Source organism: Ursus arctos, unplaced genomic scaffold, assembly GCF_023065955.2.
Source record: "Ursus arctos isolate Adak ecotype North America unplaced genomic scaffold, UrsArc2.0 scaffold_29, whole genome shotgun sequence".
Classification (NCBI taxonomy): domain Eukaryota; kingdom Metazoa; phylum Chordata; class Mammalia; order Carnivora; family Ursidae; genus Ursus; species Ursus arctos.
Genome location: NW_026622974.1, coordinates 35,915,186 through 35,934,255, shown reverse-complemented (window position 1 = coordinate 35,934,255; position 19,070 = coordinate 35,915,186). Strand labels below are relative to the sequence as shown.

The following is a 19,070-nucleotide window of genomic DNA, read 5'->3' as shown; positions in this document are numbered from 1 at the left end:
AAAGAAAGCCAAGACTTGACTCACTTGAAACAAAAAATCCCTGAAGCCTCAGAAACTGGCAGGACCCATTATATCTGGAATCGGAGTGAAGGTGGAGCTGAAACCACGTTCTGAATGAAAGTTCATTTAAGAAATCTAGATGCTCCCACCCCCCACCTTTTCTGAAGTCTTCCCCTACTTAGCATGGCCACATGTGACCCTGTCCTATCCCGGGTAAGTGTTAGAAGTGTACTCTCTAGAGTGGGTAAAACAAAGAGTCTCTGGATTGGGTATATGCTAGAGGCTGAATTGTGTCCCCCTCAATTTTCCTATGTTGAAGCTATAACCCCCAGTACCTCACAATGTGACTACCTGGAGCTAGGTTCTTTTAAAAGGTGAATTAAGTGAAAATGAGGTCATTAGTGGGGGTGATCCCTAATCCAATATGATTGATATCCTTGAAAAAGAGGCTATCAGGGGCACAGACACACAGAGGGAAGATCATGTGAAGATGGCCACCCACAAGCCAAGGACAGAAGCATCAGAAGGAACCAACTTTGCCAACACCTTAATCTTGGACTTCTGGCCTCTAGACTGAGAAAATAAATTTCTGTTATCAGGCCACCCAGTCTGGTACTTTGTTATGGCAGCCTTAGCAACTAATACAGTATGCCAGGGAACAAACAAACTATGAATAGAGAAGGAAAATCAATATTTCTCAGAACTGAAGGTTGTAAGTTCCCATAATGAAAAGATAGCACAAAGGAGAAAGAGCCAACCTGAAAAATGAAAACAGACCCACATTAAGGCATATCAAATTGTGAAATTTCAAAATTCTTGGAACAAGGAGCAAATCCTGTCAATTTCCAAAAAGAAAATACAGTGGACATTTACTATGTGAAAATTCATCAGGTAGAACACTTTTAATATTCATCCCTTTACATAAATATTATACTAACACTAAAAACCTAAAAAAATAAAGGAAAAAGGGAAATGAAATGAAGAAGGAAATTAATTACATCCTTTAGGAATAAACTGAGACAATGGTTTAGATAAGCAGAAAAACAATAAACACATCTTCTTTAATATAAAAAATAATGAGATGTGCATACAAGGTATAAACTTAAACTTGGTTATGAACCTTTTATAAAAAGGAACCTGAAGGAGTAAATGGTTGAACAACAGTCTAAGCACAAGTGGGCTTCTCCATTCAGGTATCACTATCTAATAACTTTGTAATGCCTAACATTAGATAGTAGAGGCTGAAATTTAACCTCTATTAAAAAAAAGAGTTTTCCAAGCAAGTAAAAGCTAAAGGAATTCATCACCACTAACCCAGTCTTACAAGAAATGTTAGAGGTACTTCATTAAGCTGAAAAGAAAGAGCACTAATTAGTAAGAAGAAAATATATGAAGGTATAAATTTCATTGGTAAAGGTAAATACATATAAAGATAGTGGATTAATCACTTATAAAGCTAGTATGAAGGTTAATGACAAAAGTGATAAAAACAACTGTAACTACAATAATTTTTTAAAGTTTATACAAAAAAAGGTTTTTATTAAATGTGACATCAAAAACATAAAACATGGGTGTGGGGAAAGAGTAAACATGTAGAGTTGTAGAATGCATTCAAACTTAAGTTGCTATCAACTTAAAATAGACTGCTACCAATACAGACTTTTAGATGCAAGCCTCATGCTAATCATAAAGCAAACACCCACAGCAGATACACGAAAGATAACAAAAGGAATCCAAAGTGTGACACTAAAGAAAGTCATCAAATCTCAAAGAGAGGAAGAGAAGAAAGGAACAGAGAAGAACTACAAAACAGCCAGAAAACAATTAACAAGATGGCAAAAAGTACACACCTATCAGTAATCACTTTAAGTACAAATGGACGAAATTCTCCAGTCAAAAGACAGAATAGCTGAATGGATTCAAAACCAGGACCCATCCATATACGCCGACAAAAGACTCACTTCAGATGTAAGGACACACACAAATGGAAAGCAAAGGGATGAAAAAAGATGTTCCATGAGAATGGAAACCCAAAAAAAGCTGGGGTAGCTATACTTATAACATGCAAAGTAGACTTTAAAACAAGGACTGTAATCAGAGACAAAGAAGGCATTACATAATGATAAAAGGGTTGATCCAACAAGAGGATGTAACATTTGTAAATACTTCTATACCCAACAGAGGTTAAAGTATCTAAATATATCAACCAAATATTAACAGACCTAATGGGAGAAACTGACAATACAGTAATAGTAAGGGACTTCAATATTCCACTTATACCAGGAAGGAAATCAATAAGGAAACAGTGGCCTTAAATGACACATTAGACGAGACTGACTTAATAGATAAACACAGAACATTTCAACCAAAAGTAAGTAACAGAACACACACATTCTTCTCAAGTGCACATGGAACATTCTCCAGGACAGATCATACGTTAGGTCACAAAACAAGTTTAATACATTTACGAAGATTAAAATCATATCAAACATCTTTTCCCACTAGAATGGTATAAAAAATTCACAAATGTGTGGAGATTAAACAGCATGCTTGAACAACCAATGGGTCAACAAAGAAATCAAAGAAGAAATCAAAAAAACTTTGAGACAAATGAAAAGGAACTACAATATATCAAAATTTATGGGACGCAGCAAAAGCAGTTGTAAGAGGAAGTTCATAGTGCTAAATACCTACCTCAATAAACAAAAAAATCTCAAACAATCTAGCTACACATGTCAAGGAACTAGAAAATGAAAAACAAGTGAAGCACTAAGTAGAAGGAAGAAAATATTAAAGATCGGAGTGGAAATAAATGAAACAGGGACTAAAAAGACAATAAAAGAGATCAATGAAACTAAGATCTTGTACCCCGATTAGATAAATAAAATTGACTAACCTTTAGCTAGACTCACCAAGAAAAAAAAATAGGGCTCAAATAAATAAAATCAGAAACAAGAGAGAAAATGTTACAACTGATACCACAGAAATATAAAGGATCATAAAAGAATTCTATGAACAATTATACACCAACAAATTGAACAACCTAGAGGAAATGGATAAATTTCTAGAAATATACAACTTTCAAGACTAAATCATGAAAAAAATAGAAAATCTCAATGAACCAATTACTAGAAAGGACTGAATCAGTGAGTAAAAACCTCCCAACAAACAAAGTCCAGGACCAGAAGTCTTCACTAATGAATTCTACCAAACATTCAAAGTAATGTTAATGCCAATCCTTTACAAACTCTTCCCAAAAAAAGAAAAGGAGGTAATGCTTTTTAACCCATTTTATGAGGCTAGCATTACCCTGATACCAAAACCAGACAAGGAGACCACAAGGGAAGAAATTTATAGGCCAATATCTTAATGAACATAAATGTAAAAATCCTCAACAAAATATTAACAAACTGGACTCAACAATACATTAAAAGGATCATACACCATGATCAAGGAGGATTTATTCTAGGGACACAAGAATGGTTCAACACCCATAAATCAATGAATGTGATATGCTACATTAATAAATGGAAGACAGAAATCATACAATCATCTCAATAGACACGGAAAACGCATTTGACAAAATTCAACACCCATTTATGACAGAAATTTTTAACAGAGTGGGTAGAGGGGGAACACACCTCAGTGTAATAAAGGCTGTGAATGACAAGGCCACAGCTAACATCATACTCAGTGGTAAAAAGCTGACCAGGAACTAAGGAAGGATGCCCCTTTCACCACTTTTATTCAACACAATACTGGAAGTCCCAGTCCCAGTCATTAGGCAAGAAAAAGAAATAAAAAGCATCAAATTAGAAAGGAAGAGGTAGAAGTGTCACTATTTGCAGATGACATAATATATAGAAACAACCCCTTGAGACTCCACCAAAAACCTGTTAGATACAGTAAACGAAGCTGCAGGATACAAAATCAACACACAAAAAACCTGTAGCATTTCTATACACTAATATGAACTATCAGAAAGAGAAATTGAGAAAACAACCTCATTTACAACTGTATCAAAAAGAATAAAATACCTAGGAATAAATTTAACCAAGGAGGTAAAAACCTGTACTCTGAAAACTATTAGATATAGACAGGAAGAAACTGAAGATGGCATAAATAAATGGAAAGAAATACTATGCTCATGAATTGTAGGAATCCATGAATATTGTTTTAAAAAAAGTCCATACTACCCAAAACAATCTATAGATTTAGTGTAATCACTATCAAAATACCAACAGCATGTTTCACAGAACTAGAACAATTAATCCTAAAATTTGTATGGAATCACAAAACCCTCAAATAGCCAGAGCAGAGAAAGACCAAAGCTGGAGGTACCATACTCCCAGTTTTCAAACTATACCACAAAGCTATAGTAAGCGAAACAGTATGGTAGCCATAAAAACAGACATATAGATCAACAGAACAGAATAGAAAGCCCAGAAATATACACAGAGATTCGAAGGGGCACATGCACCCTAACATTTATAGCAACAATGTTCACAATAGCCAAAATATGGAAAGAACCCAGATATCCATCGACAAATGAGTGGATGAAGATGTAGTGTGTGTGTGTGTGTGTGTGTGTGTGTGTGTGTGTATAATGGAGTATTATTCAGCCACCAAAAAGAATGAAAGCTACCCATTTGCAATGACGGATGGAACTACAGGACATTATGCTAAGCAAAATAAGTCAGTCTGAGAAAGACAAATACCATATGATCTCACTCATGTGGAATTTAAGAAACAAAATAGATGAACATAGGGGAAGGGAAGGAAAATAAAATAAGATGAAAATAGGGAGGGAGGCAAACCATAACAGACTCTTAACTATAGAAAACAAACTGAAGGTTGCTGGAGGGGAGGTGGATAGGGGGAAGGGGTAACTGGGTGATGGGCATTAAAGAGGGCACTTGATATAATGAGCACTGGGTATTATATGCAACTGATGAATCACTAAATTCTACCCCTGGAACCAACAATACAGTGTATGTTAACTAAATTGAATTTAAATAAAAAATTTAAAGAAAAAGAAAATCATCAACAAAATGAAAAGGAAACCTACTGAATGCGAGAAAATATTTGCAAATCTTATATCTGAGAAAGGTTTAATATCTAAAATATATATAAAAAAACCCATACAACTCAATAGCAAAACACAATCTGATTAAAAAATAGATTAAAAATCTAAAAATAAAATTCAAAAAATGTCTCGAAAGAGACATTTTTCCAAAGAGGACATACAGATGGCCAACAAATACACGAAACGGCGCTCAGCATCGCCAACCGTCAGGGAAACGCAGATCAGAACCACAATGAGCCACACCTGTGAGAATGGCTAGTGTCAAAAGGACAAGAAATAACAAGTGTTGGCAAAGATGCATAGAATAGGGTACCCTTGTGCACTGTTGGAGGGAATGTGAATTGGTGCAGCCACTATGGAAAACAGCATGGAGGTTTCTCAAAAAATTAAAAACAGGAGTACCAAATGATCCAGTATTCCACTTCTGCGTATTTATCTGAGAAAATGAAGACACTAATTTGGAAAGATACGTGTCCCTCCATGTTCACTGCAGCATTATTTATAGTAGCCAAGATATGGAAGCAACATAAGTGTTCACTGATAAATGAATGGATAAAGAAGATACGGTATGTATCTTCTGTGTCTGTATATATATGCATACACGATGGTATACCATTCAGCTATTTTAAAAAAGAATAAAGGCTTGCCACTTGTGACAACATGGATGGATCTTGAGGATATTATGCTAAGTGAAACAAGTCAGACACAGAGAGACAGATACCGTCTGATCTCACTTACATACGGAATCTAAAAAACAGAACAAACAAACCAACCCAAGCTCACAGATACAGAAAACAGACTGGTGGTTGTCAGAGGCGGAGGTGGTGGGGTGGGCAAAATATGCGAAGAGGGTTAAAAGGTACAAACTTCCAGCTATAAAATAAATAAATCATGGGGACATAATATACTGCACGGGGACTACAGTTAATAAGTCAGTAATGAATATTTGAAAGTTGCTAAGAAAGTAGATCTTTATTAAAAGAGCTCATCACAAGAAAAAGCTTTTGTGACTATACAGTGATAAGTGTTAACTAGACTTACTGTGGTGATCATTTCACAAAGTCTATAAATATCAAATCATTATGTGATATACCAGAAACTAGCTTAATATTATATGTCAATCCTACCTCAATTTGAAAAAAGGAGGAAAACAGATAAATGTCCTTTTACAACTTCTTATAGAGAGATACAAGGGCCCTTTGGCTCCTCCCAAATAGCCTTCCAAACTCTGGTACAACTGCATCACTGACACGACAATTTCATGAACACAGTACTCGAAATGAGAGCGCAGCATACCTGTATCTTTCTTTGGAATAAGTGAATTATGATTCTCCAGGGGGTGACCAAGACGTTTCCAAGAAGTAGTCTCTTTTTTCTTTAGGACAATCTCTATTTTTCCTACGTTCTCAACAACCCGCACTGAAAAGAAGATAAATTCCATTTGTACTCATTGAAACTAAATACAACACATTACTTTAAAATCAGTCTTTCTCAAACAATACAAATATCCTCATCTGATACGAATAACAGGGATCATTAGTAAGATAAGACTTTGTACACATATTTGTCAAAATTGTTTATGCCTTAAATGATATTAAATCCAGCTTATTTTATGAATCAAATTAACTCTTTTCAAACTAATTTATCAAGGGACAAACTAATATGTACTGCTAGTTTTCATACAAGCTCAAATACAGCCATGGCAAATAACACATAGCTTTAAAAAAAAAAAAAAAAGAGGGGGCTAACATACAAATTGGTCATTGAATGGACCTATAAAAGCAAATTTAATTTATACTCTTAACATTTCTTAATTGGGATCTGAGGTGTTCTTATGAATAAATTCAGTGGATTAATACTGAGCCAAGTAAACAAAGAAAAAAACTCATGAATCATTATAAAGTACATAAGAATCTTAAATAATTAAAGACCTTTTAGGGTATCTTTTAATTTTTGACTGAGTTCAGAATATATGGGTATAATAACAAAAAACAGACCTTTATATACTGGTTAAATTTTATGAATTGAATATGCTTTTAAGGACCTAAACTATATTTCAGTTTGTTTTTAAAAACAATCTGTTCTTCCTCAAAGTAAACACATAGTTCAATAGCAATTTAACAATAACTTTTTAAGACATTAGTCAAATCCATTCATTTCAATGAGCACTGATTTGAAGCTTAACAAATACAGAAACATGGTCCTTGACTTTAATTTTTACGATTTACAGAGCTTGCTGCCATATACAGGAAAAAGAAAGCACAGAACCAGTGTCAGATATTCTGATAGTACTTTAAAACAAGAAACGATATCATTTTTTAAAGTATATATATTTATACATATATGTGTACATCTCTCTATATATCTATATTTATATAAGAAAATATTATTCAGTCTTAAAAAAAAAAAAAGAAAACCTTCCATTTGCAACAACACTGATGAACCCAGAGGCATTATGCTAAATCAAATAAGCCAGATACAGAAGACAAATACTGCATGGTGTCCCTTATATGTAGAATCTTTAAAGAAAAAAAAGTCATGTACTCATTAAAAAGAGAGTAGAATGGTGGTTGCCAGGCTGGGAGGGTAAGGAATGGGGAGAGGGTGAGAAAAGGGTACAAGCTTTCAGTTAAGACATGAATAAGGTCTGAGGATCTAATATATAACCATGGTGACTACAGTTAATAATACTGTATAATTCCAATTTGCTCAGACAGTGCACACACAGAAAAGTAAATATTCGAGGTGATGGATGTGTTAACTTGATTATGGGAATCTTTTTACAATGTATACACACATCAAATCATCATGCAATTAAATATATTACAATTTTGTTAATTACACATCAATAGAACTAAAAACAAAAGACAAAAAAAACCAAGAAACCACCATTCTATGAATCTTCTGTTGTTAAACAGCTTTGTGAAATCCATACTGTACTTTTATATGCAGCAATATTCATAACTTACTATGCCCTGTCAACATTACATATTTATATTTTTGAGCCTAAGAAAAATGTGTCTAGTATCTTCCTACATGTTGCATGTCAGGAGGAGGGCAGAGATAAGGAAGGAAGGAGGAATTGAAAGAAGACAAGAATTTTCTTCTAAGGAGAGAAAAAGGAAAGGGTAAAAAGATGAAAGGAATAAGGAGAAAGAGAAAACAGAGGGAAAAAACCTAAAACCAGAGGCAGAAGAACACATTTATAAAAATTAATGTATTTGTTTATATAGAAAATGTCACATCTTTGTTTTGCAATATGAAAATATACATATGAAAAATAAGACAAATGCTGATTTTCTCTTTCCCGCTCTCTTCTTATGTATGTATATATACATATATAGGTGTGTATATACAAATAATTATTTTTTGGTAGCTTACCAGAAAGATCTTCTTGAATTTCATGACTTAGCCCTAGGAAAGAAAAAGATGTTTAGTTAAAATCCAACTTCAATTCATACGGTCTATGAACACCATGTAAGAGCATTTAAACAGTTCTTATATGCACTATGCACTATTTCAAATCTCTCAAAATGAGTAAAACATATTCTGATGGCCAGGAAAAAGAAACTGTACACAACCAAAATGTCCAATTGTTTAAATATAAATACAGTTTTCCAACTTTTCAATTTCTCTCCCTATTAAAGAGCAAACACCCAATTGCCCACAAGCGGGTAACCACACTAGTCCAAAGCATGGTCCCAGACAGAGAAACCTACAGACCAAGAAGGCAGCAGGGCAGGTAGGACTCCAGCACCTGCAGTGCGCATGCTCTGGTGCGTGCACAAGTATAGACGTGCGTGAAGGCCAGGCTTGTGTCTGGCTCCGTCCTCCCTTTCTTATTGTTCTCTACGGTTGAATATTTATTCAGTTATTGAAAGAAAATCATTGAGTATCTATGTGTTACTTTCTAGGTATTATAGATACAACAGTTAATGAAAGAGAAAAACCATTGCCCTTCTGGAAATTGCATTCCAGAAGGGGGAGAGAGATGCAAGAAATATTTTTACAGACATCTGCTCTAAACTTCACTGTGTTAATATGGCTATCTGGAACTTATAATTCTGCATTATTTTAGTCCTTCCGATCCAGTATCAGCATCCAAGGGTCTCATATTTTTTGACTCTGGAATTTTTGTTTCTTTTGTATTGTGTGTTACATATTGTTACACTATGAACAAAATTAGCCATAAAGTATTTGAAACAACAGAGGTGGCACAGAGGTTTTACTTAAAGAAAAATCATGCAGTGCTAATGAGTAATGTACACTTTTCTAGACATCTGAGTGTATGGTTAAAACTCTCCCCTAAGAGGCAATATACATTAGATCTTTTATTTTCTTTTAAGATTTTGTATTTCTTTATGGGGGGGGGGCACAAGCAGGGGGAGGAGCTGCAGGAGAGGGAGAAGCAGACTCCCCTCAAGACTGGGGAGCCAGATGCAGGGCTCGATCCCAGGACCTCGAGATCATGACCCAAGCCAAAGTGAGACACAACCGACTGAGCCACCCAGATGCCCCTATGCATTAGATCTTATGCTAAGAAAAACAGGACAAGTTATTATTTCTAGAAGAAAAGTTTAAGGTTCCAGTTTGATTAATCTACTGAATGGAGAAAATAGGAAAGAAAAAATTTATCAACTCTGATCAAATTCAAGACAAAGGTACTTCATTAATACAGTAAAGCAGTGAACAGAATCCTGAGTCAGCTGTTGTCTGGGGAATCAGTCTCTGTTTTGCAAAAGTAAATGATATGCTCTTCATATAAGAACGCCTGCTTAAAACACAATTTTCTTGTTGTTGCTGTTGTTTTTATTTGCTTATTTCCACCTTCTAGAGTAACATCACCTTCATTAGAGAAGAAAAGGGTGAAATCCTAAAGTCATTTGGGAAAAAGTGGATTAAGAACCTGGTACTTTTGATTTCAGATTTTAGTCCTACTTTCTTTCTTCTGATTTCTAATTTCTCAAAGGAGACAGAAATGATTGTATGGTTGATCTCTGGTCATGAAGGAACAGGAGGCTGAGGACTACAATACAACTTTACAGTCTATGCTGCAGCCTCTGACCTCCCATGACAGGGCCAGCAAAAAACAGGCCCATGGAACCAGCACTTAGTGATGGCTGCTCGGTAGGAGCACGTGGCAGGCCTCCAGAGATTTGTTTGTAGGTGTCAGGTAAAAGACACTTAACAAAGCCGGGGCAACAAATATTTCATATTATGATTTATTTTGACTGCATACAATTATTTAAACCTGGGAAAAATGAGGTCATGCTACAATTCCTAGCCCTATCATTAGTATGAAGAAAAAACAGAATAGAAATTGATCAAAAATGACAAACCAATTGACAATATCAGATAAAATACTACAGCTACCTAGACTGTAGACCAAGTTATTGCCAAACTTAAAGGAAACTGGAGTAGTTTCCATTAATATAAAGTACTTACCAAGATGTATAATATATGAATAATCCTTGATAATTGTTTCTGCTCTAAAGGAATCATCCTGATGATCAACTATTACTGAGTCTAAATTAATATCCTTAAACAGAAAGCAAAAAGAAAGATTAAAAAGTAAAATTTTGCCCAAATTTCTACAACTACACTTTTAAGATAATCCATGGATGTTCATATGCCACTTCTTTATAGAATCCACAAGATGAGGAAAGATTACGCCTGTTTTTTCCTCATATAACCCAGTTCTCCTTCAAAACACATACTGCAATTTTAATTACACATTGATATCTTAATAGCTTAATTAACATTATTAGCTATTAACATTAATAGCTTAATATCTACCTCACCCACTCATCTCTAAGCTCTAAACGTATGGAACTGTCTAGAATATTGCTTAGTACCTAGTAGGTGCTAAATAAATATTTGTTGAATAAATAATTTGGAAAAATTAAAATCAGATCGGCAATCAAGATATGTATGTTTATTTTAATCTGTCTACTATTACATGATGCTGGGCAAATAACACGACCTCTGACTTCAGCTTATAAGAAAAATTCAGTAACAAATTTTTAGATATCTCTAATTTCTACATAGCCTCAGTCCAAGTTATTTTGGTACCTATCCTTTATACCATACACTGAACACATTATTCCACAGAGAAATCTTCCCCCTTCCCTCAGTCATTCATCCTCTGTGCCTCACTGATATTACCAATGGGAGCAACTTCCCTAGGCTGTGCCCTCTTGGTTTTGGACTGTGTGATGCAGAAATTCCTAGTTGCCAGAACTTGCCTTTAAATTTACATGGTTCCTCAAGTGAGGGAACCCTGCCAACTGCTGAAGGAAAGGATCTACTTGGAGATGTTGTAAGTTGTCCGTGTATTTATCTGATTTCCCAGACAGATTATAAGCCCCATGAAAGCCAAGTATCTACGTATCTGGCTCATCATTAGATCCCTGAATTCTTAAATAGTGTTGCAAAGAAAGTCGGAATTCAGTAAGTACTTAGTAAATCAACTGTCTCCTTAATTTTAGTTTCAAGAGGGCGTTGGAATCCCATTAGTGGTTTAAGCCTACTAAGCCACAGTAATACAGTCTCTACTGTCTCTCAAATCCCAATCTATGTGCAGGAAATTAGTTCTTACAATAAAGTTAACTGGGATTCTCCTTTTGTTATCCATGCTTAAAACACACACACACACACACACACACACAGTATATAATATATTTCCTAGTCTAGCTTTTTTAAAGAGGTACAGCATGGTTGTTAAGAGTATATATTCTGGAGCCAGAATGCCTGGATTCAAAATGCTAGACCCTGCCACTTACTGTGTGACGTTGGGTAAATTATTTAATCTCCCCCATGGAGTTTCTGTGAGTAAATAAGTTAATACAAGAGCACTTAGAAAATAGCTAACATTTATTGAACATTTACTTTTTTTTTTATTTTAAAGTTTACCTTCTGTTTGGTATATATGACAATGGTGACTAAAGAGTCTGTCTGGAACCAGTCATAGCTGTAAAATATTAAAAGAATGAATAATTACATTGGTAATTGTGTACTAAATATATTAAGTCATTAAATATATGATTTAAAAATATATATGGTTTAAAAATATACAATATGACTTAATGTAAGTATATGATTTTTAAATATATGGGTTGAAATCTACAGTGAAAAATAGATTTCTCTAAATAAACTTTTTTCTAAATAATGGGGTGGGATGTCTTACCGTTATATAAGTGGTAATTATTTCTGAATTTAAAATACCTATACTAACATGTATTCCAACTTGGATTAAAACAAACATTATTCTTGACAAGATACTTTTTAGAAAGGTTACACAACATATTCTCTTAAGAAGCATGACGAAATCTACATACTTATTACCTTCACTCCTCCCCGTCACAAACATAATATTATTCAAGATACTAATTCATCAAGGGCTTTAAATGGTTTGACAATAAACCTTAAGGTAAAACTAAGTCTTCTGTTTTGTAATAGCTGTCCATCAAACTGCACTTATTACAGACATAAGGACACCCACAGATAAATCCTAGAGGTTTCCTTATGCTCTTAAGTTGAAACTGTATATGAAATACTTTAATAGATTTAACAAATATACCAGGATGCTACTGTTATATTATAGACTGGCAGTAGAGAGAAAGGCAGAAAGAGAAAAAAAAAATCACAAAGAACACTCAACCCTGAAGGCAACTGAAATGTTAACATTAACAAAAGTACATATGGATCAAATAATTTACTAAGACAGTTGCTGTGCCTTACATTTTAAAAACAGAATACAGTAGTTGAATAAATTATGGTATGGTCATACGATGGAAGGCAGACAAAAATGCTTTTGCACAATATTTAATGACACAGGAAATTGCTCATAGAATACATTGCAATGCCAGTATTATCAAAATAGAATAATACAGAAATAGGTGTTATACGACTCAAACTAGGTAGAATAAACCAAATATTAAGTATACACCTAGAGTTGATACATTACGATTGATTTTATCACCTGCTTTTTTGTATTTCTCTATATTTTTCAAGTTTTCTACCATGAATAGTATACTTTATAATCAGAAAAAACATTCTTGGGGCGCCTGGGTGGCACAGCAGCTGGGCGTCTGCCTTCGGCTCAGGGCGTGATCCCAGCGATCTGGGATCGAGCCCCACATCAGGCTCTTCTGCTGTGAGCCTGCTTCTTCCTCTCCCACTCCCCCTGCTTGTGTTCCCTCTCTCGCTGGCTGTCTCTATCTCTGTCAAATAAATAAATAAAATCTTTAAAAAAAAAAAAAGAAAAAAGAAAAAACATTCTTGAATAGTTTTTAAAGTTAAAAATATTTTTTAAGTTTTTTTAAATTTGAAGTTTTTTAAACACAAAGATTTAAACATAAAAGCCTTTAAACTGGACCAAACTTCAGTTATGCTAAAAGCTCGCATTTACAGAAAACAGCTCATTCTCCAACAACACCTGACATATGGGACCCTCTAGTTCTTGTGTCAAAGAAGCGTGATTAATATAGTAGGCAATAACTCAAAGTCAGAGCGCCTAATTTTTTTTTAATGTGTATGTTTTGGTGTAGAACTGAGTTAGCTTTAGAAAAGCAAAACAAGACTGCATACCTTGGAGAACTAGGGCCTTCTTTGGCAAGTGTATCTGTCACTTGGCTCTTGGGAAGCATGCCTTCACAAAGAAAAACAAAACAGCTATAGTTAATCTAGAAAGCATTTTTTTCTTCTGGTAAAGGTATTGTAAAACATCATAAAAGGACACAAATCATAGATGTGCTACGTAATGAATTTTCATAAAGTAAAACATACCCTTGTAGTCAGCACCCATCCTATGCCCCCTTCCAATCACCACTCCTCCCCCAAGGGTTCTCATTATTCTGACTTCTAGCATCATTACTTTTTGTCTATATTTGACCTTCATAAAAATGTAGTCATAAGATATTCTCTCTTTCGGTCTGGCTTTTTTTGTCCTGCATTACAGGCCTTATGTCAAACAAGCATGACTGACAGTAAGCAAGAAGTCAAACTGTGAGGTTTCTGAGATCTTACCCATGCTGTTGAATGCAACAGTTGTTTGTTCCTTTTTATTACTAAATATTACTACATTGTATAAATATATGTGAATTTATACATTCTCCTGTTGATGGACATTTGGGTTGTTTCCAGTTTTCGGCTAGTGGACACAAATACCGCTGTTAGAAATATTTGTGTATACGTGCGTGTACATTCTTGAAGAATGTATATCCATTTATCTGGTAAGTTCATAAGGTGTGTGTATGTTCAGCTTTAGTAGATGCCGCTACACACTTTTCCAACGTGGCTGTACCGATTTACACTTTTTACCAGAAGTGTCTGAGAGTTCCAGATACTCCACAACATCAAAGACACGTGGTGTTCTGTCTTTTTCCATCTTAGTTACTCTTGTGGGCATGCATCAACACAGCATGATAAAAGCCTGCTAAAACTGTGGTTTTCAAATGAAAACTCTGAAATGTGGAAGAACTCTGGAGATTTTGGAAGCATTAAATATTTCCCTCCCACAACAGGAGTGCATTGTTTGTTACCTGTAAGGTTCAGTTTGGAAAAAAGGAGGACTGCTGCTAAAAGACTTCTGAAAATCACTGTATCAATTACATTTCTATTCCTCAAACTCTGCAGGGTAATAAATTTTATGTTTAGTCTCTGGTGAGTCTTAGAATTCTCACATAAGAAGTCATAGTATATTAAGTCAGAGAGGGGAGGCCTCTCTGACAGGCCAGTTTGGAGGTTTTCAGGATTCTTTCTGGCCAAGAAGTTTCTGTTTAAACCCAACTCAAGTGCAATAATAGGATATCAAACAGCCATATTTGGGGGATGAGGCTGCCCATGAGCCCTGAGCTCAGGCCTTCCTCAGTTTCCATCTCTTCCTATGTAACTACAAAACACAATTAACTTTCAGATAAACAAAGGAAATCTCAGAGATGTGACATAACAAAGCCAAAGTAATGAACTAACTAGTGGTGAACCCTAAAGAAGGATGCTTTACTAGAAAACTAAAAGTATAACAACAGGACTGTAACAATTTAAATGTATTTTTGTCTAAAATGACAGAAAATAAGAAAAGATAACCTTATTAAATGATTTGAAAATCACTGGAAAGCTATTTTACTGAAAGATCAATGTCATTTATCTTTTGGAGGTCTTATAGATATATAAATTAAAAATGTATCACAATCTAACAATTTGTATAAGAAAAAGCCATCAACAGGATTCACAAACTGTTAGTCAATTTTGATCTTATTAGGACCTGATTAGGACCAGAAAACTGGATTTGAGGCGTCAGCACTGTGATCTCACGAAAACCACCATTTCTGCTTCCTCAAATTCAAACTACTAAAGAAATCTGCCCTGCAGTCTCATGAGAGAACAAATGAGCCAATTTCCACACCTTCTAAAGAACTACACGGTATCATGCAAATATAACTTTTTAGAACAGAATAATGTCATAGGCAGTAGAATGTGTCTTGATGTCAACATTTACCAAGCAACACAAAACATCTTATATATAATATCCTCCTAGAAAAGTTGAAGGAATCCGTGGTGAATGTGGGGTGGAGTTAAATTAATTAATTAAGGTTAGGCAGACTAAATGAACATTCTCCTCTCCCAAAGTGCTGCCTGACGACTGATGTTAATTTGAAGGGGTCAGGTCTCAAGTGGAATACGCTAGCAGTTTATCTCATTCAGGATCTAAAATAGCTGTTTGAATAATGACATTGCAGGCAGATATCACATCTGCAAATACACAGACATACCACATAGACTTAAATGAGCCAAATATGAGAAGCAGCTAATAAATATAACAATCTTATAGCATCCAAGATCAAATAGGTAACTGTGCTGGCCAGATCACTTATGCAATGTTAATATTCCATTCTTAAGACCACCTTGAACTGAGGTATCAGTTAAATGCAGAGCATCCAGAGGAGGGCAATAGGAAAATAAAGGTTCTGGAAGCCATAAGTGGTGGGAATGGAAATGCCCAGTCCCTCAGTAATGAGTCTTTAAGCGAAGCTTCTATGCCTAGTATCACAAAAGAGTCAATCATCAGATGAAACCTAAGATCGGCCTGTCACTGAACACAGTGCTACAGTGTAAGACAAAAAGCTTCTGATATTACATCACAAACTGCAATAAGTCAGTCTACAATACAGATTATTTTCTCAAGTTAAAAAAGGAAAGGTAATTTGGCAATCCAGCTTGTAGCTGTATTTCTATAACTTTCTTGTGCAAATATGGAGAAAAAACCTGTAAAATAAGCATTTCCTGAGAGTCAATACTGACCACTAGACCATACCTTTCTTTTTTTTGGAGGGCGGGGGCGGGAGGGGGTGTGGACATTGGCAGCCATAATTCTGAGTCCTACTGAATGGATGAAGAAGCCAGAGCTGCTGAGCTTGGTAAAGAAGTTTAATAGGCTACTCAGCAACTGTATGTAAACACTGGCGTTGAGCTCCATGCCAGAGGGATGTGCCCTGTTCAGTCTTGCTTCTGAGGGTAGAACTCCTCATCACTGCAAATATTCAAGCTGCAGGCAGATGAACACATGTTCGGGGATGTTACTGTAAGAGTAACGGATGGAATAAGGGATCTATAAGGTTCTGCCAAATCCTCTAAGTTAGGCAAGTGAAGACATCTTTTGTATAAAAAAAATATCTAAATACTACCCCAAATAATTCTGCAAAGCCATTTTGTATGTGAATGTAACTCATGTGAATATGATCCATTTTTTACCATAAACATATATGACTTACCATTTAAGACTTTCTTTTCTTCACCATAGTCTGTACAGTGATTCAGGAAAAAAAAGGCAGTTAGGAATACGATAACATCGAAGAGAGTATCAGTTAATATGATATTCGAAGATAACAGCCCTGTTTTTGAAGAGCTTTCTTTTAAGGTCTGAGGAGAAAAACAAGGCTAATAAATAGACAGCTGATCTTTGAAACAAGGAAGCTTCATCTCTGAAAATTACCAGGCCATTTCTTCTCCAGGTGTTTATCTCCCACTTCACTGAATTTTTTTCTACTTCTTTGAACATTTTTTTTTCTAATATCTTGGTTAATTTCTTTAGAAAGCATATAAAAACCCAGGTTTTGTTCAGGTTATCATATGCTAAAGTAGTCAAAATTATCCAGAATTTTTTCTATTATACTTCATAAATAAAACATACCTGTTAACAACCCAAAGAAAGACACCTTATTATCTTTTTTTTTATCTAGGTCACGACTTAAAATGATTACTGTTACTCCAAATTTAAACGGCAAAATGATTAAAATATAAGACTTTCACTTGTATATACAATTCACTATAATTAGTGTTACAACCCAGGAAAATTTAACAGGTATTTTCTTTCAGGATGGCAACCAACTCACAAATCTACATTGCATTTTGATCACCACAAGTGCCACGCCAGATGGTCTAAAACCCTCAGCAAGATAAATAGAGTTTAAAAAAAAAAAGAATGACAAGCCAACAAAATATCCAAGCAGTTAACTGACAGATATCAACTGTTAAGGTGAACTTGTTTTATAGAAAAAGAAACTACTTAAATGAAAGCTTTCAAATTATTTATGTTCTGATTTTCAATCAACCAGAGATCCTGTCATTACCTCCACCTCACCCAACTATCATAAAATAATCATGATGTAGGAGGCCAGATGACTACTGTTTTTATTTTCCTTACTTTACTGAAATAATTTCATAGCTGAAAGGGATCTTTAACAACATAGAGCAAATTACCATCTGATCCCCTCATTTACGACTGACAACCAGAGGTCGAGGACTTGAATGAAACCCACAGCTCTTCAGCCACAAAGCCAAGACTGGACTCCATCTTCTGACTCTCAGCCTCGTATTTCTTACTACGCCATTACTAGTGTTAATACTTCCTGGAAAGACATAAGACCTAAAAATCATTTACATTATACCTCAAAATGAGCTTTGTTTATCACGTGCCAAGTAAAAGACTCGCCATTACAGTTTGCAAGGGATCGCCGACGTCCCTGCTCGTCACTTTCTTTCATCAGTGGGCGTCATCAGTCTTTCCTACTGCAGTTGTGATTGTTTTATCTTAGAACAAACAACAAACTCGCAGATATAAGTAAATTAAGTCTATTTGCAGTGCACCCACCACATAGTTGGCAGTTTGAGGAATTTCATTCGTCAAGTAAAACAATTTGTTTTTATCTAAGAGGATCACAGATTTTGAAAAATCGCCCCAGTTAATTTGTTTCTAGGGGAAAATGTACATTTATCTTACATGACTTACTTTCTGCCTGATGTGAATTGATTGAACCTGTCAGAACTTTCTGGATCCTACTAAATAAGTAATTTTTTCCTGAGTCTTTTTTTTAATATACAAAAAGTACCAGTAGGAAGAAATCTTCTACTTAAATAATCTAAATTACGTTTAAAAAGAACTCTACTAGTCTTTTGCAACTCTTTTAAAAACTGAGACACAGAAATGAGACTATTTCGTATTATTAAGCATATTTACATCTGAATCATCTTAGTCACATGAGACTGACAAGAAATCTGAAATTCTGTCTGGATAATTAATTCCTTCATTTAGTTGGATCCGTGGCCAAAAGAATTTCTATTTTCTCACAACATTGGTTGGTTAAACTGCATTACTCTGGTAAGAATCTCTGTTTTCTGGAGAGATCAGAGTCATTTTGAAAAATAGCACTACAATTTATAGACTGCACTCTACTCTTTTTTTGGTAAGAGGGTGGATGAGAATTTTTAATTGTGACCCCAATCTAGTTTACCCCTGTTGAGTGGAGTCACGGAGGACCCCCCCCCCCCGGGGTAAAGAAAGAAAAATTCTGTTTTACCAGTATGCTCATTCTTTTAATATTTGTTGATCACCATCTTAATAGAGATACTGGTATAATATAAAACCATTTTGATAAAAAGTTAGGAAAATACAAATATATATTCAGTTTGCTTACCGAATTACTAG

The 19,070-nt window shown here is 35.0% G+C and overlaps 1 protein-coding gene across 3 annotated transcripts in view; it reads right to left on the bottom strand.

Moving 5' to 3' along the window:
* Positions 1–19,070, bottom strand: part of LOC113261057 (cytochrome b5 reductase 4) — an 82,169-nt gene that overhangs the window by 27,867 nt on the left and 35,232 nt on the right. For all 3 annotated transcript variants that reach the window (XM_026506985.4, XM_026506987.4, XM_026506988.4), the window contains exons 5-10: positions 16,858–16,887; positions 13,676–13,736; positions 11,999–12,056; positions 10,532–10,625; positions 8,468–8,500; positions 6,383–6,505 (exon numbers count right to left, since the gene is read on the bottom strand). In XM_026506985.4, the coding sequence (XP_026362770.3) occupies positions 6,383–6,505; positions 8,468–8,500; positions 10,532–10,625; positions 11,999–12,056; positions 13,676–13,736; positions 16,858–16,887 (399 nt within the window). The remainder of the gene's footprint in view (positions 1–6,382; positions 6,506–8,467; positions 8,501–10,531; positions 10,626–11,998; positions 12,057–13,675; positions 13,737–16,857; positions 16,888–19,070) is intronic.